Raw genomic sequence first — 26,259 nt, forward strand, 5'->3', positions numbered from 1 at the left:
GCTTTCTTGGAATAACATAGCCGTGCCCCACAGCAGGACGAGCAAGCTAGCTTAGAAAGCCCAGTTTCTCTCTTCTTTGCCACCTCTGGGAAAACACAATGAGATGCAGAAAAGGTCAGAGCCTTCGACTCATGTAGAGATGCTTCTGACACAGAACCAGGGAGCCTCTGCATGCTGAACTGTAGACTCCAAACCCAGGTTTAGTCATGGCAGCAAATGAAAGGTCTAGACAGAAAGGCCCCCATTTCCCCCCTCTGGTGATGTGAATAGCTTGTGTGAACACAATGGAAGCCCCTTTCCCTTCCCTTCCTGTTTCCTTTCTACCTTCCTCCCTTTGAGGAAGTCAAAGGCTTGACTGACTCTTTAGAGTAATGGTTCCCAACCTTCCTAATGCTGCAACCTTTTAACAAAGTTCCTCATGTTGTGGTGACCCCAACCATAAAATTATTTTCATTGCTACTTAATAACTGTAATTTTCCACTGTTATGAATCATAATGTAAATATCTGTGTTTTCTGATGGTCTTAGGTGACCCCTAGTGAAATGGCCATTCAACCCCAAAGTGTCACGCCCCACAGGTTGAGAACTGCTGTTGTACAGCATGACTCCCCTAACCCTGAAATCCGACAGCAGTGACGGTAAAAGGACTCCACACCAGCTCTTGTTCATGGCATCAGCAAATGACATCAAGGGCTGTCCCAGTCCGGAGCAGCCATAGGAGAACAATTTCTTCAAAGTCAACAGCTTTGAGTATTTTTCTCATAGCTGCTGATGCTAACTCCCTGTGAGGGAGCTGTTCTGATCCCTGAGGGGCGAATGTACACATGATCATGCTCTTCCATCCCTTTGAGATGGAAGCAGGCTGTGGACACTAGGGTAAGATCTTCAAGAAGGATTCAATGGGCATTTGTATTTCCTTACAGCTTCCCCTCAAGGAGGGCTGGACATGTACACATCATGTTGATGGTCCAGAAACAGTCACAGATGAAGATCCTCACAGCAGTCCGCCAATCAGTGGCATAGCAGACGGTTCATCCTAACTCATCCTCATTAGTCTAACAGTCTCAAGTTGGAAGTTTGCTTGCGGTAGCTCTCTTCCTCATCCCCTCCAGCTCTCTCATTCCTCAGTCTTACAGGAATGCAAAGCAAAAATGTCATGGCTCTGCACCTACCCAGGGAGCCTCCAGGAGCCTAGGACTCCAGAATTTTCCACCAGTCAGGAGGAAAAAAGACAAGCCAGCAAAACACATTATCATTTTATTATGTAATTTCCTTCTACAAGAAAAATCTCTAAAAATATAAATATGAGCTCTCTAAAAAATACTCAGAATAGAACTATAATCTTGTTCTTCCAAACAGGGACAAAAGTTGTTCTGTAAAAGATGATGAGTTAAAAACACATGTCTTCATATCTTGCAGATACAGAACATTCACAGGTACATTTCTAGAGAGAAGTGTGGGCTGGGACAGGGGAGGAGGTACCCTCTTTCCAGGGCTTCTGGAAGCTTACATTGTGATCTATAAGGGTAAAGCTATGGGCTGGACAGGGGTATACAATGAAGCTGGAAAGAAGTGTGTGTGTGGGGGGGCTCCAAGGCCCCAGCTTCTTCATTAGATCCTTCATTCCTCCCCATTAAGCCTGCCCCCTATACATATAAAACTACCCAAGGACTAAGTCCCCAGAGGATCTTGGTTCATTGTGAAGGCTGCCATGCTACAGTCCAGACTGCTGAGATGGTCAGTGAGCCTGTTGGGGCACTAGATGGAAGAGCTGATGTGAGCCGAAGCTATCAAGAGGATTTGTTCCTGCTGGTTCCTGGGAAGTACTTAGCCCCTAGTACCAGGCAATATCTGCAGCATCTAAGACAAGGCTCAGTCTCAGAGGACCTCCTGAGGTAGCAGCATCACTTCTGTAGTAGGGAGATGGCCACGACCCTAGGAGTTGGTGTAGGCATCCGTGGCACCTAATTCAACATCAAGCCCAAGTCTAAAGTACTCCGAAGCTTCCTTCTCACGGGTCCTGAAGGCCAGGACTCTAGCAGTATCCTGGGTGCTTAAGCAAGCCAAATGTCATGCTGTTGGTTTTAGGTAACCATATCACTTAGGCACTTTTGGGAAGGAGCAGACCATGATTCTGGTATGGAGAGCTCAGATCACATTGGACATGTGCTCCAGTGCATGTCTAGACTTTCTACCCTGCAGCATAAATGCTCCGTTTTGGGTAATATCACAAATCCCTCTGGGGAAAATTCATAGATCCTCAAATGCTAGCCCTAAGGACTTCTCAGACTTCAGGGTCAGATGTCACATCCTTGGGATGTTCTTGGAGCAAGTCATGTGCGCTACATATGTGCTAACAGTCCTGTGTACTCTACCAGAGCCTTCAGATGTCTAGCTGCATGGATTCTCATCTGAGAGGAAGAGACCAGACTATGCAGGGAACATGGAATGAATCTCTGCATTCATTGCAATGGGAGATGGAGCAAGAGAAGAGGATTGGAAAGCAGAGATGGATGAAGCCATATAGCTGCTTAAGAAAGGCTATTGGAAGGAAACCACACCCCAGGGATGTGGCTGAGATCTATTCTGGTTCTGCAGGAGTTAGCTCAGATGTCTGCTGAACAGGAGAAGGGAAGCACGTTGGTGATGTTGAACTAGCAAGTGAGACATGTGTGCCCCAGTCTCACAGATGGGAAGCCAAGCAAGCAGAAAAGGGAAGACCACGGGAAGTAGAACAGATGACTGCTACATGGCCTGCCCTGACTGGATGCATCATCCCCAGTCTCCTTGTGGGGTTCTGACCACCTTGTTCGAGAACAGGGATGTCCTCTTCTGACTACAAAGACCCTTGTGGCTAGGATCACTACAGAGTCTCCTGGCCACAGGAAGACAGCATGATAGGGCCCCTGCAGGGAGAAAGAAACACAGAGCAAGTTAACCTGGAAGGCAGGAGCTGGTCAAGGGTTGATAAACCTTGTTGGTTCCTCACACAGATCCCGACGACAAAGGCAGAGGAGGTTTGCTGTTAGGTGGATAAAGCACAGAGGCTCGGGGTATCTCTGGGCAGACCTGGGGCTGCAGGGAATTCAGGCAACCTCAGCACAAACACAAAGAAGCACTCTCACTTAGTGACAACTGCTTTGCCTCCACAGTCCTTACCACATTCCAGTCTCTCACATGCTACACCCTGGCTCTCACACACACTGTTCCCAGGCCCCCGGCACTGCCTAATTCTTGGTGTGGAGTGGCCCGAGATGCTGCTCTGATTTGATGCTCTTCTCAGTCCCTGCTGTACTCTTCTCTATGATCTTGTAGATCCATTCCATGCTCCTAAAGCTCTTCTCTTGAACACCAGAACACTCTCCGCTGCTTTCTCAGGGGCCAGCCTACCCCCATCTTCACACACACAGCAAGGAACCCCAGCACAACTACCCACACCATTGTCCTAAGTGCCTATCCAGAGATGTAGGGAGCTTCTAACTGTATGGGGAAAACCTTGGGGACCCTGGTAACAAAGTTAAAACTTTGAGGAAGCCCTCAAGGTCCCAAGCCTTTGAAGCACCTCCACTGGCCCTAACCCAGAAATAGAGGAAAGGTGGTGGCTAGAGATCCATGTGGCCTAGAGGCTGAAGGAACTATGGTGAGGTGGTGTCAAGAGTGTAGCTATCTAGGCAAAGTCCCATCATCAAGCCAAACCTACCACTGTTCCCTAGCTGTATTTCCTTCAAGGCAGGGAGTCCTTGGGCCACTATGGAGGAAAGGGACAGAATCAGGGCTGGGTGAGGGGGTGGGTGGATGAAAGAACAGACAGCATATGCATCTGATCAGACAGGCAAAGAGTTCCTGCCAAAGCCATCCTCCTAGGCTGGTGGTCCTGTAATTCAGTAGGAAGTTGGGACAAGACTGATGGTGGATGAATTCCAGTAGCAGCCAGAAGATCTTACAGAGAAGTAGGATCAGAGATGCCACCCCCATCCTTTTGCCATTCTGCAGACTCCTTAAGTGGGACTACTTGTGGCCATCTGGTCCTGCAACACCTTAGGTAGAGAGTAGGCTGTGCCGTACCTTCCATGAAGGAAGATGAGGGCATGACAGAGTTGGGACAAAGAACCTGTGTGTAGTGGAGGACAAAGTGAAGAGTGTGTTCAGCAGGGAAGACAAGACACTACTCAAAGGACAGCAGGTCTGGGTGAAGGCCCTCATTGTCAAGGCTGGAGGTCCGTGCCAGTGGAGGTGGGCTGCTGTTCTCCCAGGACTCAGCTAGGCTGATGGGACTCAAGCTGAGTTTGAGGCCATTCCTCTCAATGGGGTCAGGGGAGGAGGCTCTTCTGCATTCAGTCACCTTTAGCTTGGATTCTTCCTGGCTGTTCTTGTGTATTAGGTCAGGTACCAACAGGGACACCTCACCATTGGGCAGAGCCTCTCCCTTGTCTCCCATTTCAATGATAGACTCTGGTCGTGAATTATCTGTAGAGACAGGCTGAGCAGTGAGTAGAGTGTCCTGGACCTGCCCAGGTGACAATTCTGTCCCATATTCTAGATTGCTTAGGACTGGCTGTGATGAAATCAGCATGTCCTGGGTGGTCTTCAGGGCCCGAGGGGTTCGCTTCCGGGTTATGGGAGGTGGAGGATCCAGCAGAGGGAAGGCTTCTTGGACTGACCTGCAAGACCATGACAGTAAATGTTCAGGCTTTATGACGGTGAGACATATTATTAATATTATTGATTCTCTACTCCAGCTGCTCCTTCAGCTTTCCCCCAAGAGAGTACTTCTTCTACTGAGTGTTCATTCTGAGTTAAGGGTGTAGATCTCAGCTACAGAGCTGTTCCCTCCTCATTCAGTGCTCAGAGTGGCACAAAGTGCTGCCTCTGTGAGGTTGGAGAAAGATCCTGGTCATCTCAGAACCCAAGTACTCGGCCCCATTAAAGGGCACATGAGCTCTTGGCAAAGGTGTTGGACTCAAGGCCTGGAAAGGAGCTGTTGGGTGGAAACAGAAGTAGCTGTAGTGGGTTTTTCCCTTCCCATCAGGCACTCAGTCTACAGTAGCAGTTCTCAGGACTGGCTGACATAAGAACCCATGAGAGGAGTTTGAGTGACACCAAGGTTCAAATTCAGTTCCAAATACTAACTGAGAGGCACAGCCACCTCTCTGAACTTGGATCATTTGCAAAGGAAACTATACCTAAACCAGGCATGGTGGCTCACACCTGTCATCCCAGGAAAGCCAAGACAGAATTGCCATGACTTTGAGGTCAGATTGCTTGGTCTGGAAAAGTGTGTTCTAGGCTAGCCTGAGTCACAGGATGAAACAGAGCTAAGCACGCAACACCCAGGCAGGAAGTGGTTCTCTGGCCACGAGAGCTGAAGCGGGCTCTGTGAACACAGGTGGATTTCAGCTTTTCTTGACTTGCTCATCCCTTCCTTGGGTCTGTTTTCTCCGGAATATGCTGTAGCTTGTCTGTGTTCCTACCTCTTCAAGTGGGATAGTGGTGAGGTGACAGAGGACTCACCTCTCATCCTCCAGCCAGGCTCCACAGGCTGCCTCTTCTCCACCAGCCAGCTGGGCTCCAGCAGTCTTGTTAATCTCCATCACACCCACACTGCCCAGGCTTGAGGACTCCTTTCTTCGCAGGAGGTCATTGACCTTGGCCCCCATGGCTTTGCCCAGGTTCTTAAGGTGCTGGCTGCTGCCCACCCTCAGTCCTGGTCCTCCTGACTCTGCAGAGCCAGGGGTGATGGTACTTGGGGCTGCAGATCTGGACAGGTGCGGGAAGGAACGGCTGGATTGGAGCTTTGGAGTGAGGGCTGTGTTCAAATTCTCAAACATGCTGTGGTCAACTATGAACAAAGAAGAGAGAGAAAGACATGTAAGTGGAGGGGAGTAGGACCCTGGGCTTCATTCTTCATCTTTCCTTGATTTATAACACACTTGGGGCTTTTCCCAGCAGAGTTTTGGAAGCTTCTAGTAAAGCTGCTTTTAAACTTTCCAGGATAGTCTTGTCTTTTCTTTTCTTCTTCTTGTTCTTTTTGTGTGTGTGTGTGTGTGATAGGACATGTGACCAAAAATTTCAGTTGTTCCCTATCCTGGTTAATCAGTGACTGAATCAGCCATAAAGAGTCAAGAGTATTCCTTTAAACCAGTCTCCTTGACATCTTTGGCCATGGGGCCATGAGACCTTTTGAAGCAGAGAGAAAATGAGGATGACAATGAAGTGTGACATGTTTACACTGCTGGGCACATATGCTGCACTTTCTTTCTCAGGCACTGGGAACCTGGCCTCCTCCAGGAATGGCAGGCAAGGGTTCTGTGCTGGTATCTCCCTACTGAAGACACAGTGTGACACATTCTCTCTATGGAACATGAGCCAGCAGCTCCTAAGCTCTTCTGGAATGGAACTTGGGGAAGCAGGTAAATTTGTAGACACAGAGGCCACAGAGGCAGTCAGACAAACAGATCCCATGTGTGCCACATGGACAGGACTTTGCTTCCAGGGAAGTACAAGTATCCTCCCAAACTCTGTCCACTCATTCCCATGGGAACCTACTAAAGGAGCTCATTAGACTAGGGAGAGGCTCAGAGTAGTAACTGTGGGCTAGAATCAGAACTCAGGCCTTCTAACCCAGAGTCTTGGGCTCTTCCCTCATGAAATGGCTATGGAAGATCCTCTGGGACTTTTGTATGGCTTGAACAGTTGGCTTGAGGGTTAGCTTACTGGGTGGTAAACATTCCCAAGGCTGAGGCCACAATCCATGTGTCTTTGTATATTCAACACCAAACATGGGCTTAATACATGGCAGGAACTCATGAGTATTTAAAATGAATGCCCAAAATCCATTTCGCCGATGGAAAATTATGAAGGATAAGATGGTAGCTCTGAATCTGTTGTTGGAAAGGCTGGAACTCCAGGCTCTGTGTTATGCTGCTCACACTGGGTGCAGCATTTTATGTCAATTTGATACAGGCTAGAATCACCAGAGAGGAGGGAGCCTCAATAACGAAAATGTCTCCATAAGACTGGCTATAAGCAAACATTTTTTCAAGTAGTGACTTATGGAGGAGGGCTCAGCCCATTGTGGGTGGTGCCATCCCTGAGCTAGTAGTCCTGGGTTCTGCAAAAAAGCAGGCTGAGCAAGACACAGGGAGCAAACCAGTAAGCAGCACTCTTCCATAGCCTCTGCATCATCTTCTGCCTCCTGGTTCTGACTTCCTTCAGTGGTGGTCTGTGGATGTGTAAAGCATGAGCTAAATAAACCTTTCCACCTCAACTCGCGTTTGGTCATAGTGTATCATCACAGTGATAGTAACCCTGACTAAGACATGCTGACACCTAGTCATCTATTTGCTCTCTGAAAATTCATCTAAGTCACCAAAGAAGCCAGACTTTGAGCCTTAGTTGTCCATGGCCATTTTTCTAGCTTTTTTGTCTATCTGGACAAAGAAAGGTTGTATGTGGTCCCTAGGTTCTCACTGTCAATATGTCTGCTAAGGGTCTATCTTTCCTAAGTTTGCCTGAGGATTCAGGTTCCATCTCATTTGTCCTGCATTGCTGAATTCCAAGCCAGACAGAATGTTTCACTTTCTGTGATTTGAGTTGAGAAATCCCAAATGGATCAGCCGCCTAGATAATTTGTATTTGAAGGGTCCCTGGGTGGCAGGAAGAAAGCCATGGAAAGAAGAGTGGAGTTAGCCATGGATGACTTCCATGGTCTTCACATGGGCACAGTTTTTCATGGGATATGGGCTGGCAGCTCCTCAGGTCTCTTGGGATGGAATTACTATGTGGTAGGAAGGACATGCTAGGGGATTTGGGACAAGTCCCAAGCTGTCTGAACTCTATGTGCATCTATCATACTAGCAGAGCACTCAGCCTACCCCACAGTTGCTCTTGACCGTTCTCTTACTAACATCTCTCACCATGCCATCCACTTCTGGCAGAATTTGCCTATCATGACCCAAATCCTTTCATTTTTATTTACTCAGGCACCCTGCAAGCTAGCAGAGGTTATTTGGGAATGAATTCCACTATCTTCCTCTGCCCCTGCCACCCAGAAAGGAACTGTATGCAATGTATTAGGAGGGCAAGTTCCCCACTATTTCCTGGACCTTATATTTCCTTGGTGGTTTCTTTACATGGTCAGACCAAGCACACTCATCTTTAAAAGTGGGAAACACCCATCAATGTGATTTGCAAATCATGAGCACACCTTTAACAAACAACCTAGATAATGCCTCACTTGGATTTTCTGTACGCCCCTACTTTTCATAATATAGTCTGTAAAAGATCAGAAATCCCTCAGCAATTTAAAGTGAGTCTGTTATATACTTTCTTTATCATTACCTGAATTTTCCTGGGAAATGAGCCTGGTTTATGTAATAGAAAGGGGAGACCTCGAAAGGGGCTATAGAATCTTAGAGTGCTTTTATTATCCACAAGTCTTTGCATAACAATAAGCATTTAATAAATTAGCTTAATTGAATTTCACTTTTATATGAATTCTTAAAAAAAAATCTCAATGATGGGCTGGTAGTACAAAGAAATCACTCTGGCTGTTTCAGACTTGTGACTGCAGTCTCAGAAACCACCCAACGGCTCTCTATGGCAGTGGTTCCAAGGGCCTGTGAGCTCAGGCTAGGAAATATTGCCTTCTCTATAAAGCTTGTCTCTGTCATCCATCCCCACAGAGAACCATTTTCTTGCTAGCGAGTCTGAGTCTCTCATACGCCACCCCAAGCCCCAGGACTAGACTTGGTGACTGAGAGAATGATGGCGATGGTGGGAAAGATGACTGGATCCCAGCAGTGAAGCCCTCCCAACAGCACCCCATATCATGCACAAACTCAAGCAAAGGGGGGAAGAGGGGATCTTACCTGTCCGAGAAAAGGGCTCGAAAGGCAGGTGGGGAACAAATGAGAGAAAGACACGTTTATGTAGTGACCAATCACTGTGAGGGAGGTAGCTCCTGTTTGAGCCATCAGCAACAACATGAAAAAGGCTGTGCCGTAAACGTTTTTAGCAAACCATGGAAAGACCAAGTTCCTACAAACTCTCCCATAGCTAAATCAAAACAGGGTCATGTTTTCAAAACAACAACAAGTCACTACTGCAGCCTGCCCAATTTCCCTCCCAACATTTTAGGCCCCCTTTACAAGAATTCTGCCTACCTAGTTGGTAATAAAAACGCATCTAAGTTCCTGGGACCCTGTGCATATAGCTCACATCTGTGTTCCTTTCACATGTAAATTGCTATATTGCATCCAGGAAGACATTCATTCATACACTCTCAGTCTAAAGGAATAGTATGGAAAAGCCAAGTGGCAGAGGCTGCCCACCACACAGGCAGCTGATGGAGGAGGGGATTTAAAATCATGTACCCAGACTCCAAGACCATGCATGAATTTTGCCTTACACCATGGTGACCCAAATGACATGGCCAACAACCTTAGAGCCACCAAAATATTAGAGTTCAACTTACATTGTAAACATTCTAGCAGTCTAAATCAACCATGGGAGAAATAGGAGGGAAATTAGGTTCCCTCATTTTTTCAAATGTTCAAGTAGCTGGGAATAAATGCTCAGACATTGTTCTACTGGATGGCCATAATTGAGAGTTTAGGATGAGACTGTCCTTTGCAGTCAGTGTAAATACATCACCGTTTACATCCAAGGCCTCTATGTTTCTAAGTTGACTGGCTTTGATGGTCCATATGGGGATGCCTGCATCTTCTCCTACAAGGCTCACAATCACCTTTCATTCTTATTCTACATCCTATTAAGGTGCCAGGTTGTTATATAGGAAAGGAAGGTAGAGAGACAAGGCAGTCCCAGAGTCCACAGTCTCATCAGTACACAACCTTCCAGTGAGCATGGTAGGATGCAATTAGAAACAATATCTGATCCCTAACGTTAGGAAATATAGGCTGAAGTGTTTAGACATAAAAGGATATAGAGTAACTTACCTCCAGGTAGTTTAGAAAACAAAACACATTAAGAAAACAAAACAAAACAAAACAAAAAAAAAAACCCTGCTCTAAACAATACAACCAGTAGAAAACAGCTAAAATGTTGAGAGGTAGAGGAAAACCAGGGAGATGAAAAGCATGATGGTCACTCCCAGAGGACAGAGGGAACACATAGGAATGTCAACACAGAAAAGGTGATGCTCATAAAGAAAATATGGGATGAGCAACCCCACTGTCATGGCTCTACAATATTCTTCCTTCTGGCTGGACAGTCTCAGTCAAGAAAAGAAAATTCAGCTATTACCCACTCCGCTCCCCCCCATGTGAAGTATAAATGGCAGAGACTTTTCTTCCATTCTGTGGGATACCCATTCACTCCACCAATAGCTTCTTTTGCTATACAGTGGCTTTTTAGCTTCATGCCGTTTCATCCTGGGGCTATTTCCTGAGCCACCGGAGTTCTGCTGAGAAAGTTCTTGACTATAGTGAGAATTTTGAAGTGCATTTCTTATGTTTTCTCTAGCAGTTGCAGCATTTCCGGTTGTAAATGGGTCCAACTGTATTCTTTTGCCGATGGACACACAGTTTTGCTAGAACTATTTATCTTTTCCTCGTCGCATGATTTTGACACCTCTTGTCAAAAGTTAGATGGCAGTTTGTTTCTAGGTCCCCCGTTTAACTAGCTTAACTGTGGAAGCTATAATATTAAACAAGGTGAGCCAACTCAAAAATATTCAAAAACTGGACATCTTTTTTCCATGTGCAGAGTCTAGATTGTGATATATATATATAGAAAAATGTATATATAGAAAAAGAGACCCAGGAATAATAAAAAGAGATGCTAAGGAAGGTAGGAAAGGACAAAAGGGCACATGTAAATGAAAGGCTGTGGGGGTTGGGAGGTTAGGGGGTGGGTAGAGAAGGGAGGAAAAAATCTCCTTAATCACACTTTGTTAAAAAATTTCACAATGATAGCTAATGCTTCGTATAACAATTAAAACTTTAAACTAAACAGAAAACAAAAAAAGTAGTTACAAAAGGCAGAATTCTTGCACACAAGACAACTGCATGCATCTTTTAAAGTCGTAACCTCATTGGTTAATGGAATCACGGGACCTTATGATGTCAGTTCCATTCAGAATGTTTACTGCCTAGACAATCTGGCCAGCCTCCCAGGAGCAGGTGTGTAACCTCCATACCTTGTGGTGGTCAGAACATGGAGAACTTCTCACTTCTCAGCGTCTCTAGACCTCGAATCTCTTCCTCTGCCCTGAGTGCTTTTCCTGATATTATATCCTCACTTGCCTCCAGCTTACCAGGTAAATGCTGAAGTCATTAGGACTAAAAAGATATGGGATTTTATTCATTAAACTTTTTTGAGTATTGTTTGAAAAACTATGATCCTGTCAGATCATCCTATAGGATCATGATTGGTTGAGAAAGCCAAATAACATAAGTTTTCAAAAGATTGCATTCCTGGTAAGTCTTGCTGATTCATAAACTCTGGCAAGGGACAGATGGCAGAAGCATTTGTTGTCACCTTTCTTTCTCCTAGAGCTAGCTTCTACATGAAATCTCAATTGTGGTGATCTGTCTACAGAGAGAACAGGCTCTCCTATTAACTTGGTCTTCAACTGGAGGAAAAAAAAACCCAAAATAAAACAAAACCAACAACAACAACAACAAAAAGCATTAGTTAGTGGCAGGAAGTAGGCTAATTGATGAGCACAGGGAGGAACAAAGGGAGACATGTGAGGACTTGTCAACTGAAGTATGACCCTGGCTCTTGAATGTGAGCATCACTTGGAGGCTGAGAAAGGCTGCTTCTCAAGCCTCCATCCCAGATCCAATGATTTAGAACAAGATCCTCTAGGATCTTGTTTAGTACTGAGCTGTACTGCTGTGAGATCTATCCTAAACATCCATTTGCCTCCACAGAGAACAGTTTAAAAGTTATCTCCTTAAAAAAGCTTAGCCATTGCTGTGGGTTCAAGGCAAATCTACTTTCTTACATACCTACCTTGTAGAGATCGAACACAGAGCCTCGTGCATTGTTCTCCCACTGAACTAATCCCCAACCCTGGATGGCCATAAACTCTTCTTAAGTGAATTTGTCACATGAGATTTAATAGCTGTTTGATGTACAACATTCAACAAGGAGCCACACACCTCACCTCTGACTGAGGGATGAGATGTTTCAACTGGAAAATGTGCCTTGCTTTTTCTTATTCTCAAAGGGACCATGCAACTTGCCTATGGGCTATGATCAGAGAGCCCATTTTGGAATGTGTATTCCAGAGTCCTGAGAAAGTGAAGTTATGTGTGATAAGCAGGAGCATCAGGTGAGGGGTGAGCCAAGGAAAAAAGTGTCATGAGACAAATCTTCAGTAATACGGAAACCAAAGCTTTAATCAAGTTAGATATGACCTTTACCGCCATGGCATGCTCCTGACCTGGCCAAATCTTAATACTTGGTTTCCAGAGGACATTTTTTTAGGTCTGAAGAAACTTCCCCATCTATGACTCCCTGGGATACCAGCTAGAACAGGCCTGCTTGTTTGCATTCAGCTTGAGTTAATTGTTTTGAATTAGTTTTGAGGAGGTGAACCTTCAAAGTATGTCTTGGCAGGTCCCCAGAAGAGGACTCCCAATCTTGCTCAGCTCAGCACTGTTTCTTCTATAACCCAGGCATCATAAAGACAGAGCCCAGCTCAGGCCCTGCCACCCCAGTATCAAAGCAATACTCTCTGGCACGGGCTACATAGCCAAGTGCCCTCACCAGGTGAGGCCTTCTTCTATTCTGGGCAGGGACATGTGAGAAGCTAAAGAGGGTCAGGGGCTGTACCCCTAAAGGGAAGGGGATCTGCACCACATGCTTTTCACCCATGCCTCCTTTAGTAGAGGCCCACAGGCCCACGGAGGCTTCTTGCCTCCTCACTCCTTTCTGCCAAGCTCATCTGGAGAGCCAGTTTCTGTCTGAGAGGTCTATGGAGGGATTAGAATAGGTACCAAGACTGGAAAAGTTGTCAAACCATCAGTGACAGAAAGATTATAAGAGGTCAGATGTCTACCTGTCCTTGCCTATCCTTAGAGGAGTCAGAAGTCAAGGTGTCTGTCTCTTGCCCAGACATCCCATGGTTCTTTTTCACGAGCAGGAAAAGAATGCAGCAGAAATGGATGTCTTGGGTTGTTTTTCCCATCCCCTCATCACCCGTGGTCTCCCAGCCACCACTAAGGTGGAGCACAAGTGTCCTGAGGTCATGGATGACTGTCTGTCACCATCCAGCCATTTCACTCTTCCATTCCCTCAGCCCCAAACTCAGACCCTGCCCTTTCCTTTGCAGACTTGGGGGACACCCAGAATGGGGAGCAGCTGAGGCGAAACTGCACCATCTACCGTCCCTGGTTTTCCCCTTACAGCTACTTCGTATGCACAGACAAAGAAAGCCACCTGGAGGCCTATGGATTCCCAGAGGTGGACTGGGAAGAGGGCAGAGGGGACAGTTGCCTTATTGAGGATGTGGCTGACAGTGTCTGCTCGTCTTCTTCCTCCCAAGACAATGCATACCCCAGGGAGGCCAACAAGAAATCCAAACATGGTTTGGAATCTATTACATCCCAGGACATCCTAATGGCTTCCAAGTGGCACCCAGCCCAACAGAATGGCTACAAATGTGCAGCCTGCTGCCGAATGTACCCCACTCTGCACTCCCTCAAGAGCCACATCAAGGGGGGCTTCAAGGAGGGTTTCAGCTGCAAGGTGTACTACCGAAAGCTCAAAACTCTCTGGGGCAAGGAACAGAAGGCCCGGCCAGGAGATAGGCTTTCCTTGGGCAGCTGCCAGGCCTTCAAGTAGTCTGCTAACACCTCAGGTAAATAGGGATGAAGCCCACTTTTGCCTCTGGAGGGGTGACAATAAATTGAAGTTAGTCATATTCTTCTTTTGTCAAGTCTGGTCACCCTCCATCATCTGCTCTTCTTGGTACCCAGTGAGTCTTCATCACCTTCAATTAGTGATGGCCTACCAATGCTAGACCCACTGCTTTGTCTCTCTGTCTCTTAAGATAAACATCATACTTTGAAGTTTGAGAATATCCTCAAAGTGTCCATTAAAGCAAGATGCCTAGACTAGCAGTGGTGGCTTCCTCTGGGAATCAATAAGAGACACAAATCCTGGAACACACTTGGACTTACTGGGTCAGAAACTCTGAGGTAAGAGCCTGACCAGCTGTGCCTGCCATAAACAGCCTCCAAGGTGACTCTGAGACAGTGCATATGTAAACACCACTGCTCCGGGGTGCTTGTCTACAGGATTGGTCCTTGCCCACACCAAGGACAAAGGGCAGAGGAAGAATTCCTGTAGTTTGAAAGGCACCTGAGATATTAACTGTTCAAGGGAGTTATACCTCTGGAGAGGATACCATGACTCCCAGCACAAGGAGGTTAGATTACTTCCACCACATGTACCATGACTATGACCCAGAGTGGGTACTTCTTGCTGAAGCAGACAGAATTTATACTTATATTTCCATGGCTGTTTTGGGTCATGTCAAAATAGGCAGGTAATCATGTAATAACACCATGTTCTGTCCTCAGACAACATACTAGTCAGACAGTCCTGACCCTGACTCCATTTCAGGGCAACCTTTCTGCCAATCTGATGCAGAAAGATGACCTGGCAGTTCCTCTCGGGGACTGGCTATCAACTGTCTCTTAGTCCTTGCCTCCCCACAAGACTGGGTCAATGTGTGCAGGTCCCTCTCCTTTGCTTTTCCCATGATACACAGTGACCCTTTCTGGAGCCTGACTTTATGGTTTAGCAGAGCTGCGTCTGTTTATTATTGTGTTGTCAAAATATCATGCATGGTTTTGATGTTTCTCCAGCACAAGAAATGCTGTGCTCAAATCCCTATCACTTAACCTACTATGAGAACAACCCTGACCCTTCATCAAGCCCTGCTTTCTATTGCTTTTTCTGTGCCCTCCCTTCTTAGCAAGAGTCCAGTGTCTGACTGTCAGTCTTAAGAGCTAGGATTTGCAGGTCACAACCTGGTTCCTCAGAAGCCAGGTAGTCTCTAGGCAACCCTGACATCATTCCCCTGGATACCATCCCCCAAGGGAGACATGTGACTGATGAGCCTTTCTAGCATGTACTTTGTGTTCTTAACTGGAAAAGCCACTGAGCTCTGGAACATGGCCTCTTAACATGTGTGGTTGGGCATATGTGTCATGTCCCTTAGATGGGGCTACTCAGACCCAGGAAAGGCCGCTCTTGGTTTCACCATTGCCTGGGGAACTGGCTCCTAATCCTCTCCCAACCCCATGCTCCCTGTTCCAGGGTCTCTGCATCACATGCCCCAAACAGCCAAAAGGAAAAGCAGCCATAGGAACTAGAGTAGGGACCACAGCATGTGACCACTACTACCTGGCAGACTGTATAGCATCTCCTAGAGACAGAAAGGTGCCTTCCTCACTTTGCATTTGATGCACCAAGTGTCACCATAACCCCATACCCTAGGAGAGTGCACCATGTGGTTTTAGAACATAGAATAAGGTGTCCAGCAACACCTGTACCCACCAGCACAGGAGTGGGGAGGAGGAAGCACACTAAAATGCAAACTGTACTGTACCCTGGGCGGTGCTAGATACTCTCTGCGGAGACTTTTACAACGTGAGCTCATATGCTTTCTTGAATGCTGCATGTGGCATATATCATCCCAGTGTACCGGGGAGAAAACAGCCCAGTTCGCTTCACTGTCACAGGAGAAGAGAGGGCACATAAACCTGGTTAGTGAACTTCCCAGTCTTGCCTCTGGCCTGGGCCTGACAAAGCACCAGACTTAACAAGCTTCCTGCCTTTAAATTAGCCAAAAGTCCTAGCTTTTGGAAGTCAGAAAATAAAGGCTGCTTCGTGAGGCCCATACCCCCATGTGCCAGGATTGATCTGTGAATCTTTGTTGCTGCAATACTTCTGGGGAGATATGAGGAGGGACCTGTTTTGTTCTCTGTATGGACTTGGCTGGAATGGACCATTTCAGGCAACTACCAAATAGAAATCCCAGAGTCAGTGAAATTATATAATCTTGACCTTATTTATGGTAGAAACAATGACATAGTGTTTTTTTTTTTTTTTTTTTTTTTTTTTGAGCCTGTCATGGAACTAGCTCTGAAGACCATGCTGGCCTTGAACTCACAGAGATCCATCTGCCTCTGCCTTCTGAGTGCTGGGATTAAAGGCATGCAACACCAATGCTCAGCTGACATAGTGTTCTTAATGCCCCAACTCATTGCTGTTACCCTTATACTCTAAAACTATCTGAAGTCTGAAAAGACCAGGGATAGAGGAATCTGAAAAACTGGGTATATGCTAGAGGATTGCAATCTCTGTTTTAACAGCCTTGGGTTGGATAATTCTTTGTTGAGGCTGTCCTATGTATGGTAGGGTCCCTGATTTCCACCCTCTATATGCCAAAAACATCCATCCCCTAGCCATGAGAAATGATGAAGTATCCAGATACTGTCAGCTGTCCCCCAGGGAAGCAAAATTATTTCCAGTTAATACCAGCAGTCTAACCCTGCAGGGCTGGTCCGTATGTCCTGCAACCAAGGATCCACTTTGCTCCTCTCCTCCAGGAAATATGAATTCTTTCTATACCATGTCCCAGAGCTGATGGTACCTGGCTTAAGAAGCAGGTGCAAGGGAAAGGGACAGAAGAGGCAGGTTAACTAAAAGAAGCAAGTAGAGACAATAGGAAAGCTTTTAGAAATAAGAAAGGTTTATTTAGCAAAAGCCACTAACTAGTGACAACATCCAGGGAGTAAGTGCACTTACATTAACAGATCGTTTCCCAGAGAGCTGATCCAACAGTTAATGACACAACCGTTTTAGGAAGCAGAGGGCTAGCGGGTGGGAGGGAGGGAGGAAGGGAGGGTGTGGGAAAGCAGTCAAGCAGAGTATAAAGGAATACAACTCATAAACAAGATAGGCTGAGAGGAGCGAGGCTCAGAAAGGTTTTTACAGATAGCATCAATATAAGCAGGAATATAAAGGAATATCATTTTCAGTTCCCATATGCAGTCCATCCTGTGCAGAGAAACTCTGTCCTGCCTCTGCAGCTGCAAAGCCTTGTACGCCCAAGAGCTTTCTGGCACCTGGGGCAGGTTTCAATAAGGAAGCCCCGGTGTCCAAGCGTCCTCCACATAGGGCAGAGCAGAAGGAAGGAGAAAGGCAGAGTTGAGTTAGCAGAGCAAGAATCAAGGAAGGTGGAGGAGGCTGCTGGGAGATCAGGTCTGCGATGTCCCTGTCCTGTCCATTGACCTAAATGGAGGGTTGGGGGCTGGTGGCCCCACAAGACCACCAGATCTGTTCTGTGTGTCCCAGTCCCACATACCAAGTGTGTCAGGTCTGGGTCTTACTAGGGAAGGTATTGGCACGTGAATGAACTCTCCAGTGAAGGCTGCAGTCAGGGAAAGGGGAGGGTCAAAGAAGGCAGGAATCAAGGGCAAAAGTCTCACATGACTTCCAAGTCAGCACTCATCCATTAACCAGTCTCTCCAATTCTCTACCTCACTTCCATCCTTTCCTTTAAGAAACACCATCTTTCCCACAACTTCTCTACTCCCTACAGCCCTTTCCACTTGCAGCCCATACACCTCCATTTGTCTCTGGTTTTAGCCTTACCTCCTGTTCACAGGAACAGACCACCCACTCTTTCAAACAGGCAAAAGCTTGTATCCAAAGGTCCTAGACTCAAGGAACCCTGGGCTGGGATTGAGTATGTTAGACAGACTCATCCAAACTTGATTCCTGCCAGCTGCTCCTGCAGTTGTGTGGACCTCGTGTCTCAACCTCTTCCTTCCTTGTAGATCTGGACCTCCCTCCGATGGCTAACAAGAAGATTAACAAACAGAATTCTACCTCTTCAACTAAATGCAGGCTGGGAAAAGGCTATATAGCACTATTGATTATCTGAACACCCTAGAGATCTTTCTAGTCACTTCTCACAAGTCCAAAAGTATGTCCTTGCCACACACACACACACACACACACACACCCACACCACCCTATTACTGTGGACACCCTGATGCACCAGGGAATAACAATGTAAAGCTATATTAATTTCCTTTAACTTGACTTTTTAGTTTAAAAGAAACCCCTGTGGCTATAAGAAAGGGCAATGCTTGCATTCAGATACATTTCAAGGCAAAGCTGGAGCTGAAGAACTCAATTGGGGCTACTCTGTCCTTATTAAGTGTCCCCCTGTCCCTCTGCTAATACTGCAGTTTGGCCTAAAGCTTATCCACTACCCTCAAGCCCACTCACCCTCCCCCAATCATATGACTTTGAACATATATCGGCTATCTGTTTGGGAGTTGGAAAATATATTAAACAGTTAAGTGTATGTGGGGGGGCTTTTCTTTTAAGCCTAGCCAGCCTATTACTGAGTGGAGATACCTAGGCAAGGTCTAGATGACAAGAGATTAAAGTTGCATTTTTAACACTTGTGCTCAAGGCACGCCCCCGCAGAGAGATGGCTGGGGTGGCAGGCATGGCTGTGGTCCCTGATCTAAGTGGCAGTGATTCTGAAGGATAGACAATCTCAGCCATCAGTTTGCATCTCTTTACTCTCTCTCTCTCTCTCTCTCTCTCTCTCTCTCTCTCTCTCTCTCCATTTTTTATTGCAGTTAATACTGACCACTACAGCCCAGTGGAGGGGACAGGTACAGAGGTAAGGCAAGGGGGCTCTGGGGCTCTGAGACTTGTGTAGAGGCATGGTACTGTTAAAAGGGGGGTATTAGGGTATTTCATGGCCTCATTTATATGAGCTGGGCTTCAGGCAGGATATAGGTTGGAGCAGGGTTTCCAAACTGAAGAATCAGATCTAAGTGAGCTGCAATGGCAATAACATCTTTCCCCTGGGCTCTCACAGCAGGGTCCTGAAAGGTCTTAACACTCCCAGCCTACTCAAAGCAACATCTAACACCCAGCTAGAGAAAATTCCTAGTTTATGCACTATGACTTGTGACTCCTCTAAATTCCATACTTAGGCATAGCCTCACTTTCCTAGAAGCCCAGAGCATCCAGCCTCTACAACCTCAGCCAGGGCCTGGGGAAGGAATTCTCTTATAGCTCAAGGGAAGGTTAGGCAACTTGTAGCATCCTGATATCCAAAAACAAAGTACCTGAGAAGGTACCAATGGCATCCCTTTATGGTCTGCACCACAGAGACAGGAGAGTGTGTGGGTCACTGAGGCATCACCGGATAGATTGATTAGAACCTGACTATAATAGTGGGAGCAACAGGCCTTCCAGAACTGTGGTTCTGAGGACAGACTCTCTCCCAAGGTCCTGGAAAGCCCTGTTCCAACCCCTTCAGTCATTAGCAGAATGCAGGTGCTGATTCCTGTCTCTGGGAATCCAATTTCTCCTCCACCCATTTATCTTCTAAAGCAAAACCCTGACCCTCCTCTGAAACCCTATACTCTGGGCCCTGGGTGTTATTCTCAGTGGCGCCTTCCCTGGGCATCCTCTGCCAAGGAACAGGCAGACTTGACCCCCTTGGCATCATGCTGCCACCTCCTCCAACTCCTTGCCCTGCACCTACACGGCGATCTCATCATCCAAACTGTCACCTAACTCCTGCCGCTGCAGGACATTAAGCAGGCGTGGCAGCTCTTCCTGGGACCATGAATCACGCTCCTCACTTTCGTCCGTGTTGGACTCATACTCAGAGGCAATGCCTGACTCCCGGAACTTGATGAGCTCCAGGCCACCCAGGAGTGGCTCTCCCTGAGCCATTGGCCGGGTATCCTCAGGTGGGAGGAAACGAAAGCACTCCAGTTTCACCAAGCAGTCACGCCTACCTAAGGGGCTGCCCGCTGGGTGGGCAAAGTCAGCCAAGCCGGCGCCCAGCAGCGGTGAGTGTAGGTCCTCTGGCTTAGGGGTGGTAGGTTCACAGAGCACAGGCAGGGCACCTGAACGGAAGGTGATCTCCAGCAAACTGTCCTGGGAGCCCACTGCAGGAAGACAATAGACAAGGAGAAGCAATGTTAGGCAAGGCTTCAGATGTGAGCCTTCATTTATCACTATTAACCCGCAGGATGGAAAGGCCTGGTTCTGACAATTCCAGTCCCTGGAAGGGCCCTTGCTTGAATGACTCTGCAGCATCCCTGAGAGGTTTTTCAACTTAACCCAACACTCCTTCCCTTCTGCCCTTGCTGCATCAGATGGGGAATAGCTTTCTGAGAGTTGGGAAGGTTACAGGAATGCTCTGTTAGTGGATTTGTGATGGGGGAAAAGGTGCCAACCCATCTACATTCCAAATACGGGGTAACAGCTAAACGTCGAAGAGAGGCATCTGCACAACCAGAGCATCTTACCCACAGTGGCTCCCAGCTATACCCTTTAGACACTCAGCCCTGCCTCTGATGACTGCTGAGAAATCTCCATGGGCTGCAGTGTGTGACAGCCGTGAGGGGTAGCTTTAGGGAACTAATGGGTTAGTTAGAATAAACATATTTGTGATGACGCCTAAGTGTGAGTCTCAGCTTCACTCACTGTTTGCTAACTGTGTGATTGTGAGCTACTTACTAAACCTTTCTGAGTGTGTTTCCTCAGTTGTGCAACAGTCATGACAGCAAAACTACTACAGAGAATAAGTGAGCTTACACGTTAAAAAACTCCATCACATTGTGTAAGAGCTGATCAGTAAGCATTTGTCAGCACAGTCAATACAGGCTTCGAGCATGCCCAGAACCTACCCACAGGAAGGCTATAATGAAGACCTGGAACTAGACTGCCTTTTGCTTCCCAGTTCAGCCTGGAGATGTCTGGTATACAGGTAGCAAAGAGTCTTTGACCAGGGGCCACCCAGTCTAGTTATGGTCACAGTTACTCAGCCACATTATCAATTAAATGGACCTATATCTCTCAATGCAACAGTGTAGTGAACTATGTAGTGTAGAGAACCAACTACTACAGAGTTTGTGGGACCCACAGAGTTCACAACATGATCCCATATGGGCTCAGTCTATCTTCATTGGGGCATCCCTCTGAGGAAGAAATGGGCTTTTGTGGAATGTAAAGTGACTGAGCTCCTTATAAGGAGAGAGTGGACAAATATGTAGCAATGTCTCCCGGGAACCTTCACGGTCAAGTCTAGGGAGTGGATAGAAGGCAGCCAAGCTGTACTCTGGCCCTGTAATTCTATAATTTATGAGATGTACAGACTAATAACAATGCTGCCTGTGTTCTGCTGAAACATAAGGACAGCATCAAGGCTCCGAAGCAAAGTATCCCTGGGTTCGTGGAAATAACTTATTTTACGAAGCTTGTACACAGATACCCCTACTGGATGGGATCCCGGCTTACTGGCATTCTGTCCTGACAGCTTCAGCTCCAGCTCCTGCACCTGCTTGACCAGCAGAGAGATGTGCTGGAGCATGTCTTTGTTCTGCAGTAGGAGCTGGTGCACGCGCGCCTGGGCCTCTAGCCGTGCAGCAGCCTCAGCAGCCAACTGATCCTTCAGCAAGTGAACCTGCAGAGGGTGAGGAGGAGAAGGCAGGAGGACAGAGAGAAGGGAGGGGCAGAGAAAAGAGAGGGGCATTACTACAAATGACAGATGCCAATGGATGGCCAGGATCAGAGATGCCCCTCTCCACATTAGATTTGAGATGAAGAAACCCTGCAAGGAAAATTGGGTGCCTAGAATCGTAAGTTTGGAAAAGTGGCCAAGAGAAGATAGGCCACCAGTCCCGTGGGCCTCTCTATATGCTTCAAGGGTACATGAAGTATGACTCAGGACTACCCTGGGCCTCATGTCAAGTGCAAAATGTTGGAGAGATGTTCTCACTACCTGCAATGCCTATGTAGATTAAACTGTCCTCCACTCCTGTTTTCTCTTTTCTAACTTCAATTTGCTTGTTTTGAGATAGGGTCTTCACATATAGCCCTACTTGACCTGGAACTGACTATAAAGACCAGGCTGACCTTGAACTTGCAGTCACTGCCCGCCTCCCCAGTGCTAGGATTACAGGCATGTGACATCACACCCTGCTTTACCCGTATCTTTTAAAAAGCAAACATAGCCAGGTATGATGGGGTACATGTAGTAATCCTAATACTTGGGAAACAAGCAGGAGAATTTTGAGGTCAGTCTAGTCTATATAGTAACTTGCAGGCCAGGCAGGGCTACCTAGCAAGACCCTGCCTCAAAATCAATTACAAAAATAATATGCAAAAGCTAACATCAGATGACTAGCCCATCACCACATGTTCCCCGACCCCAGTCCATAATCTTTCCTTATATTTTCCTGAGACACAGGAGGTAGAACTACAGTGCTGTTAGTGAGCTGGTTATAATGAAGCTTGGCTTCTCATACCTGGGTACCAGCTTTTCCATCTTTCTATTCTTTCCTTATTCTTAATGGATGCCCATAGAATCCCTGATTCAGTCTAGGAAGGTGTTAAATGTTTGTTGAGTGAGTAACTATCAGTAGAGATGTCTAACAGCCACATAAAGCTGAGGTTGGTGTTTACAGTGAGTACTTCATCTATTCACATGCTTCTTGTGGTACAGAGGTCAGCCATGGCACACTCAGTGGGCTCTATGCCAGTGCTGTTTACATGCCCATTCCTGGTGTATAACTCTTGAGGGGAGGTAAAACCAGTAGGGGGAGATGGGGCAATTATATCCAGGACTCTAACTTCAAGGAAATGGAAGGTAAGTCAGTGTTCTTGTTTGCACATATGTGTTTTCTAGTACTAGGAAATGAATTGGGAGGCTTTTAGAAGGCTCTTGGAAAAGGGAATGGATGAGTTTGGTCACTTGGAACCAAGCCAGCCTATAGGGAAGATGGCTTTCTTGGGACACAAAACATGGTTTTGACACAGAATCAGAGTGGGCAGGATGTTGGGTGGGAGAGCTGGATGAGGGGAAGCCTCTCCTGGTTCTTTCTCAGGAAAATGATCCCCAAGTTTAAAAAGCAGCAGCATTCCCTAGGAACTCGCATTTTGCTGAGGCTGACCAAGGTACCTGCAGGCCTCTACATCTGCCTTCTTGGGACACAGTACTAAGAAAATTGTGCTCAGGTAAAGTGGCTGCTTCCTTCTTTGCCCAGTTCTTAAGGCCTGGCCTTTAGTTGGCTCCGAACTGAGCAAGAGCGCTAATGAGATTTGCTGCCACTTTTCATTAGTGGACCATCAAGGTTGGGCTCATCCTTCCCCAGGGAGAAGAGGCCTAATGAATCTAAAGAACATCTCCAAAAAGGACTGCTAAGGACAGAACTCTTGTTTTGATCAGGATATCGATCTCCTTTGCTGTTTCATGTTCCAGGAGGAATCTGAAGAGGGGTGAGACCAGGAAAGGGAAGTGTCAGTAACACTGTAGCCAGGGGTTCTGATGGAGGGTGGCTAGGAAACCTGTAGCTTCCTGGGAAACAGAGGCATGGAAATTTTTTGCCCAGGGGTTCCCTAAATCCTACTGAATCTAAGAAACAGGGAAATGGCTGTGAGAGGTCCCCTACTTGTAACCCCACAGGATGGGCAAGCCCAAAACTCGACCTGCCAGTACTGTTACTTACATGAAATGAGAGTATTGGGGAAAGGACTCTACCATCCATATAATCTACTGATTAGATCTTTCATTTTCTACTTACTTTGGAAGCAAATAGAAATGTAAGATAGTGGATTTTCAGTGGATAACCAGAGACAGTACAGAGTACACCACCAATTAGCATCTGTTATGGGCTCCCTACACATTTGCTACACCCGCAGGTTCCAGCATCTCAACAGAATAGACCATTAGGAAGCAAGCATGGGACTAGCAGCTGGGGTACTGGAGTCTTTACTTACTTCTGAGACAACCAACTACAGGCAGTTTACTTTTCCCTAGGCTTCATCTGCCCCATCTGTCAATAGGGAAGGCTGGCTAGGGGCTGAGAGGGTGGATTCTGCATTCAGACAGATGGTTGTAAACATTGGGGGGCCACTTAAAAAAAGTCCTCAGTCCCCATGGTTACACCTGAGAATTAGGAAGGAGAACAACAACAAAAAAGTTCCTTCTTGCAGAAGTTAGGGAAGTGCTGGAAGCTTCTCTGGCAGTTATCCACCAGGCTCCAAAGGTGAGGCACCCTCACCACCTGAGAGACGATCCTTGAATTGTACGCTTCAGGTAAAACCCACTGACATTAAGTGCCATGAGCACTTAAGTGCCTTTTGTCCCAGACTACCTAAGAATTTCACCTCTGCAAGTGCAGAACTGTATCATTTCAGATGTTTCTAAGCTCCACGAGCACAGAAACAACGCACTGTCACTATTCAAGCCAGCACTAATGAGCCTCCTGCTTCTGCAGCCATCCCGAGTGGCAATCAGGCATGTGGCTCAGACCTCAGCCCTGCAGAACTATAAACAGGCCACGTGAGGACAACACGGCTTAGGAGTTCTTCAAACTCCAAAACCACGTTTACATGGGCTCCAAGTGTTAAAATGAGGTAGCTTCACCCTTGGCTTGGGCCCTGTTTCTCCACTAGGACAGGAGTAGAAGGCACCACCCCGCCCCCGACACACAAATCATGGACCTTTACCTTTAGCACACATTTCTTTCAGAGAATTGAATGTTTTCCACAAAACTGACCACAGTACTTTCTGAAAAGGTCACTGGGTCACTGGGAAACATCTCCTCTCCAGAGCCATGACACCTTGGGTACGGACAACACCACTCAGACTAAGCCAGCGGCACAAACACAGCAATGTGGCACTAAAGCCACACTTAGTGTTGGCATCCAGCTCTGCATCCCAACCCCAAAACAGCATGTGTAACACCAACCCTGTCCCCTCCAGCTCTGTGTCACTTCCCCAAATTCTGCCACTCACCCTTTACCCTCCCGACCACCTCAGACCATTGTCCCACTCACTCTCCGGCCTACTTGCCTGGACTCCAGCTCCTCCATCAGAAGTGGGGGCAGGGCCAGGCTGAAATTAGGGAGTGGCAGGCACATGGAAATGGCAGTGGAGATAACCAGAGCAGTTTGCCCTCACCCCTTCCCCATACCAGACAAAAGCAGAGGCGGGCAGCACTGTCTCAGCATGCATGTGCCAGGGACTTAGGCAAGGCTGGGGACTGGGAGAAGCCACAAGGACCGATGCTACGTGGAGGGCCAGGGTGGGGGGTGCAGAGCATTTTCATCACTGTTTGTCTAACCACAACACACTATCACAAAACATAAAAAACACATTACTTGTTCCTAAATAAGCAGAAGGGGCAACAGGCAGAGGAGGTCTTTAAGCAGCAACAATGAGCTTCACTATCATTTCCCCATGAGTTAGGCTAGGGCTTAGCAAACTGTAAAGCCCACTTAACTGTTGCCAGTCAGCCACAATCCTGGAGCCAGGCAGGCCCAGCATGCAGCTATGCAGGCACCAAATACATCCCAGGCACGATTCAAGGTGCGGCTGTGGTTTTCATCCACACCCTTGAACTTCTGGTCCATGTAAAAGCAGAAGCTAATGCAGCCAGGCGAGCCTCATGCTGGGCTGAGAGAGCCACAGAGGGACTGGGGTGATTCACTATTTCCCACTGCAGAATGACCTGGAACTCTTAGTTGGTTAACATCATCTTTGCCCCCTATATGTTTTAAGGCCAAGGAGGGCCTGTTCAAGATCAGCACTGAAAGAATTGAGGTCAGGCTGGAAGAGATCTTGGGGTCTTAGAAAAAGTCTCAACAACATCAAAAGGAACTAAACAGGGTCCTAAAGGCAACAGCCAAATCAGATTGGTGTACGGGGGCAACTGCGGTGGGGGACATGAAGAATGAGATAAGAGACTTCAATAGCACACATTATCTGCAAGACATTGGGGCTTTACCCTTAGATTTTAAACTGAGAAGTATTACAGGAGGGTTTGGGAGCTCAGAGAAAGGGAAACTGTTCTCATCCAAAACACTAAGTTGACAGTTTCAACTACTGAATTCTGGGGACCACTGGTAGTTAATGAAAGACTTTGCAGCGTGCTACCAGTAGTCCAACAGAACAAGGGGAAGTGGGCTTCCCCTGGGGAACTAATCAGTCCTGCAGAAGAATCAGGTCTGTTGTAGGCATGTGAAAGATGCCAGGATGACCTGTCATCAACCCACTTGCATGTCTTACATAACTGATTGTTCCCACAGGTGAGACAATGACAAAAAGTTCTTTGACCAAATCCTACAGTGTAAGAGAGCTTGAAGAGACTGAACCCACCTGCAGGACCAGGGGGCCAAGGACCAGCTGAGAGGTACAATTGTGTCCCTGGCAGTAAACAGA

The 26,259-nt window shown here is 47.0% G+C and overlaps 2 protein-coding genes across 5 annotated transcripts in view; one reads left to right on the forward strand and one right to left on the reverse strand.

Annotated features, from left to right (window-relative positions):
* Positions 1-1,240: 1,240 nt before the first annotated feature.
* LOC127223554 (carboxyl-terminal PDZ ligand of neuronal nitric oxide synthase protein) overlaps positions 1,241-26,259 on the reverse strand; it is a 286,357-nt gene continuing 261,338 nt past the window's right edge. For 2 of the 4 annotated variants that reach the window (XM_051186219.1, XM_051186220.1), the window contains exons 9-13: positions 24,892-24,933; positions 21,333-21,498; positions 19,826-19,978; positions 5,511-5,838; positions 1,241-4,660 (exon numbers count right to left, since the gene is read on the reverse strand). In XM_051186219.1, coding sequence (XP_051042176.1) covers positions 4,165-4,660; positions 5,511-5,838; positions 19,826-19,978; positions 21,333-21,498; positions 24,892-24,933 — 1,185 coding nt within the window. In that variant the 3' untranslated portion in view covers positions 1,241-4,164. Of the gene's footprint in view, positions 4,661-5,510; positions 5,839-18,930; positions 19,979-21,332; positions 21,499-24,891; positions 24,934-26,259 lie in introns of those variants that run through there. The other 2 variants (XM_051186221.1, XM_051186222.1) reach the window with 2 other exon arrangements.
* Positions 11,111-13,896, forward strand: Spata46 (spermatogenesis associated 46). The gene is made up of 2 exons (XM_051186224.1): positions 11,111-11,280; positions 13,306-13,896. The coding sequence occupies exons 1-2, from the start codon at positions 11,178-11,180 to the stop codon at positions 13,815-13,817; spliced, it is 615 nt and encodes a 204-aa protein (XP_051042181.1). The 5' UTR covers positions 11,111-11,177; the 3' UTR covers positions 13,818-13,896.

Source organism: Phodopus roborovskii, unplaced genomic scaffold, assembly GCF_943737965.1.
Source record: "Phodopus roborovskii unplaced genomic scaffold, PHOROB, whole genome shotgun sequence".
NCBI lineage: Eukaryota > Metazoa > Chordata > Mammalia > Rodentia > Cricetidae > Phodopus > Phodopus roborovskii.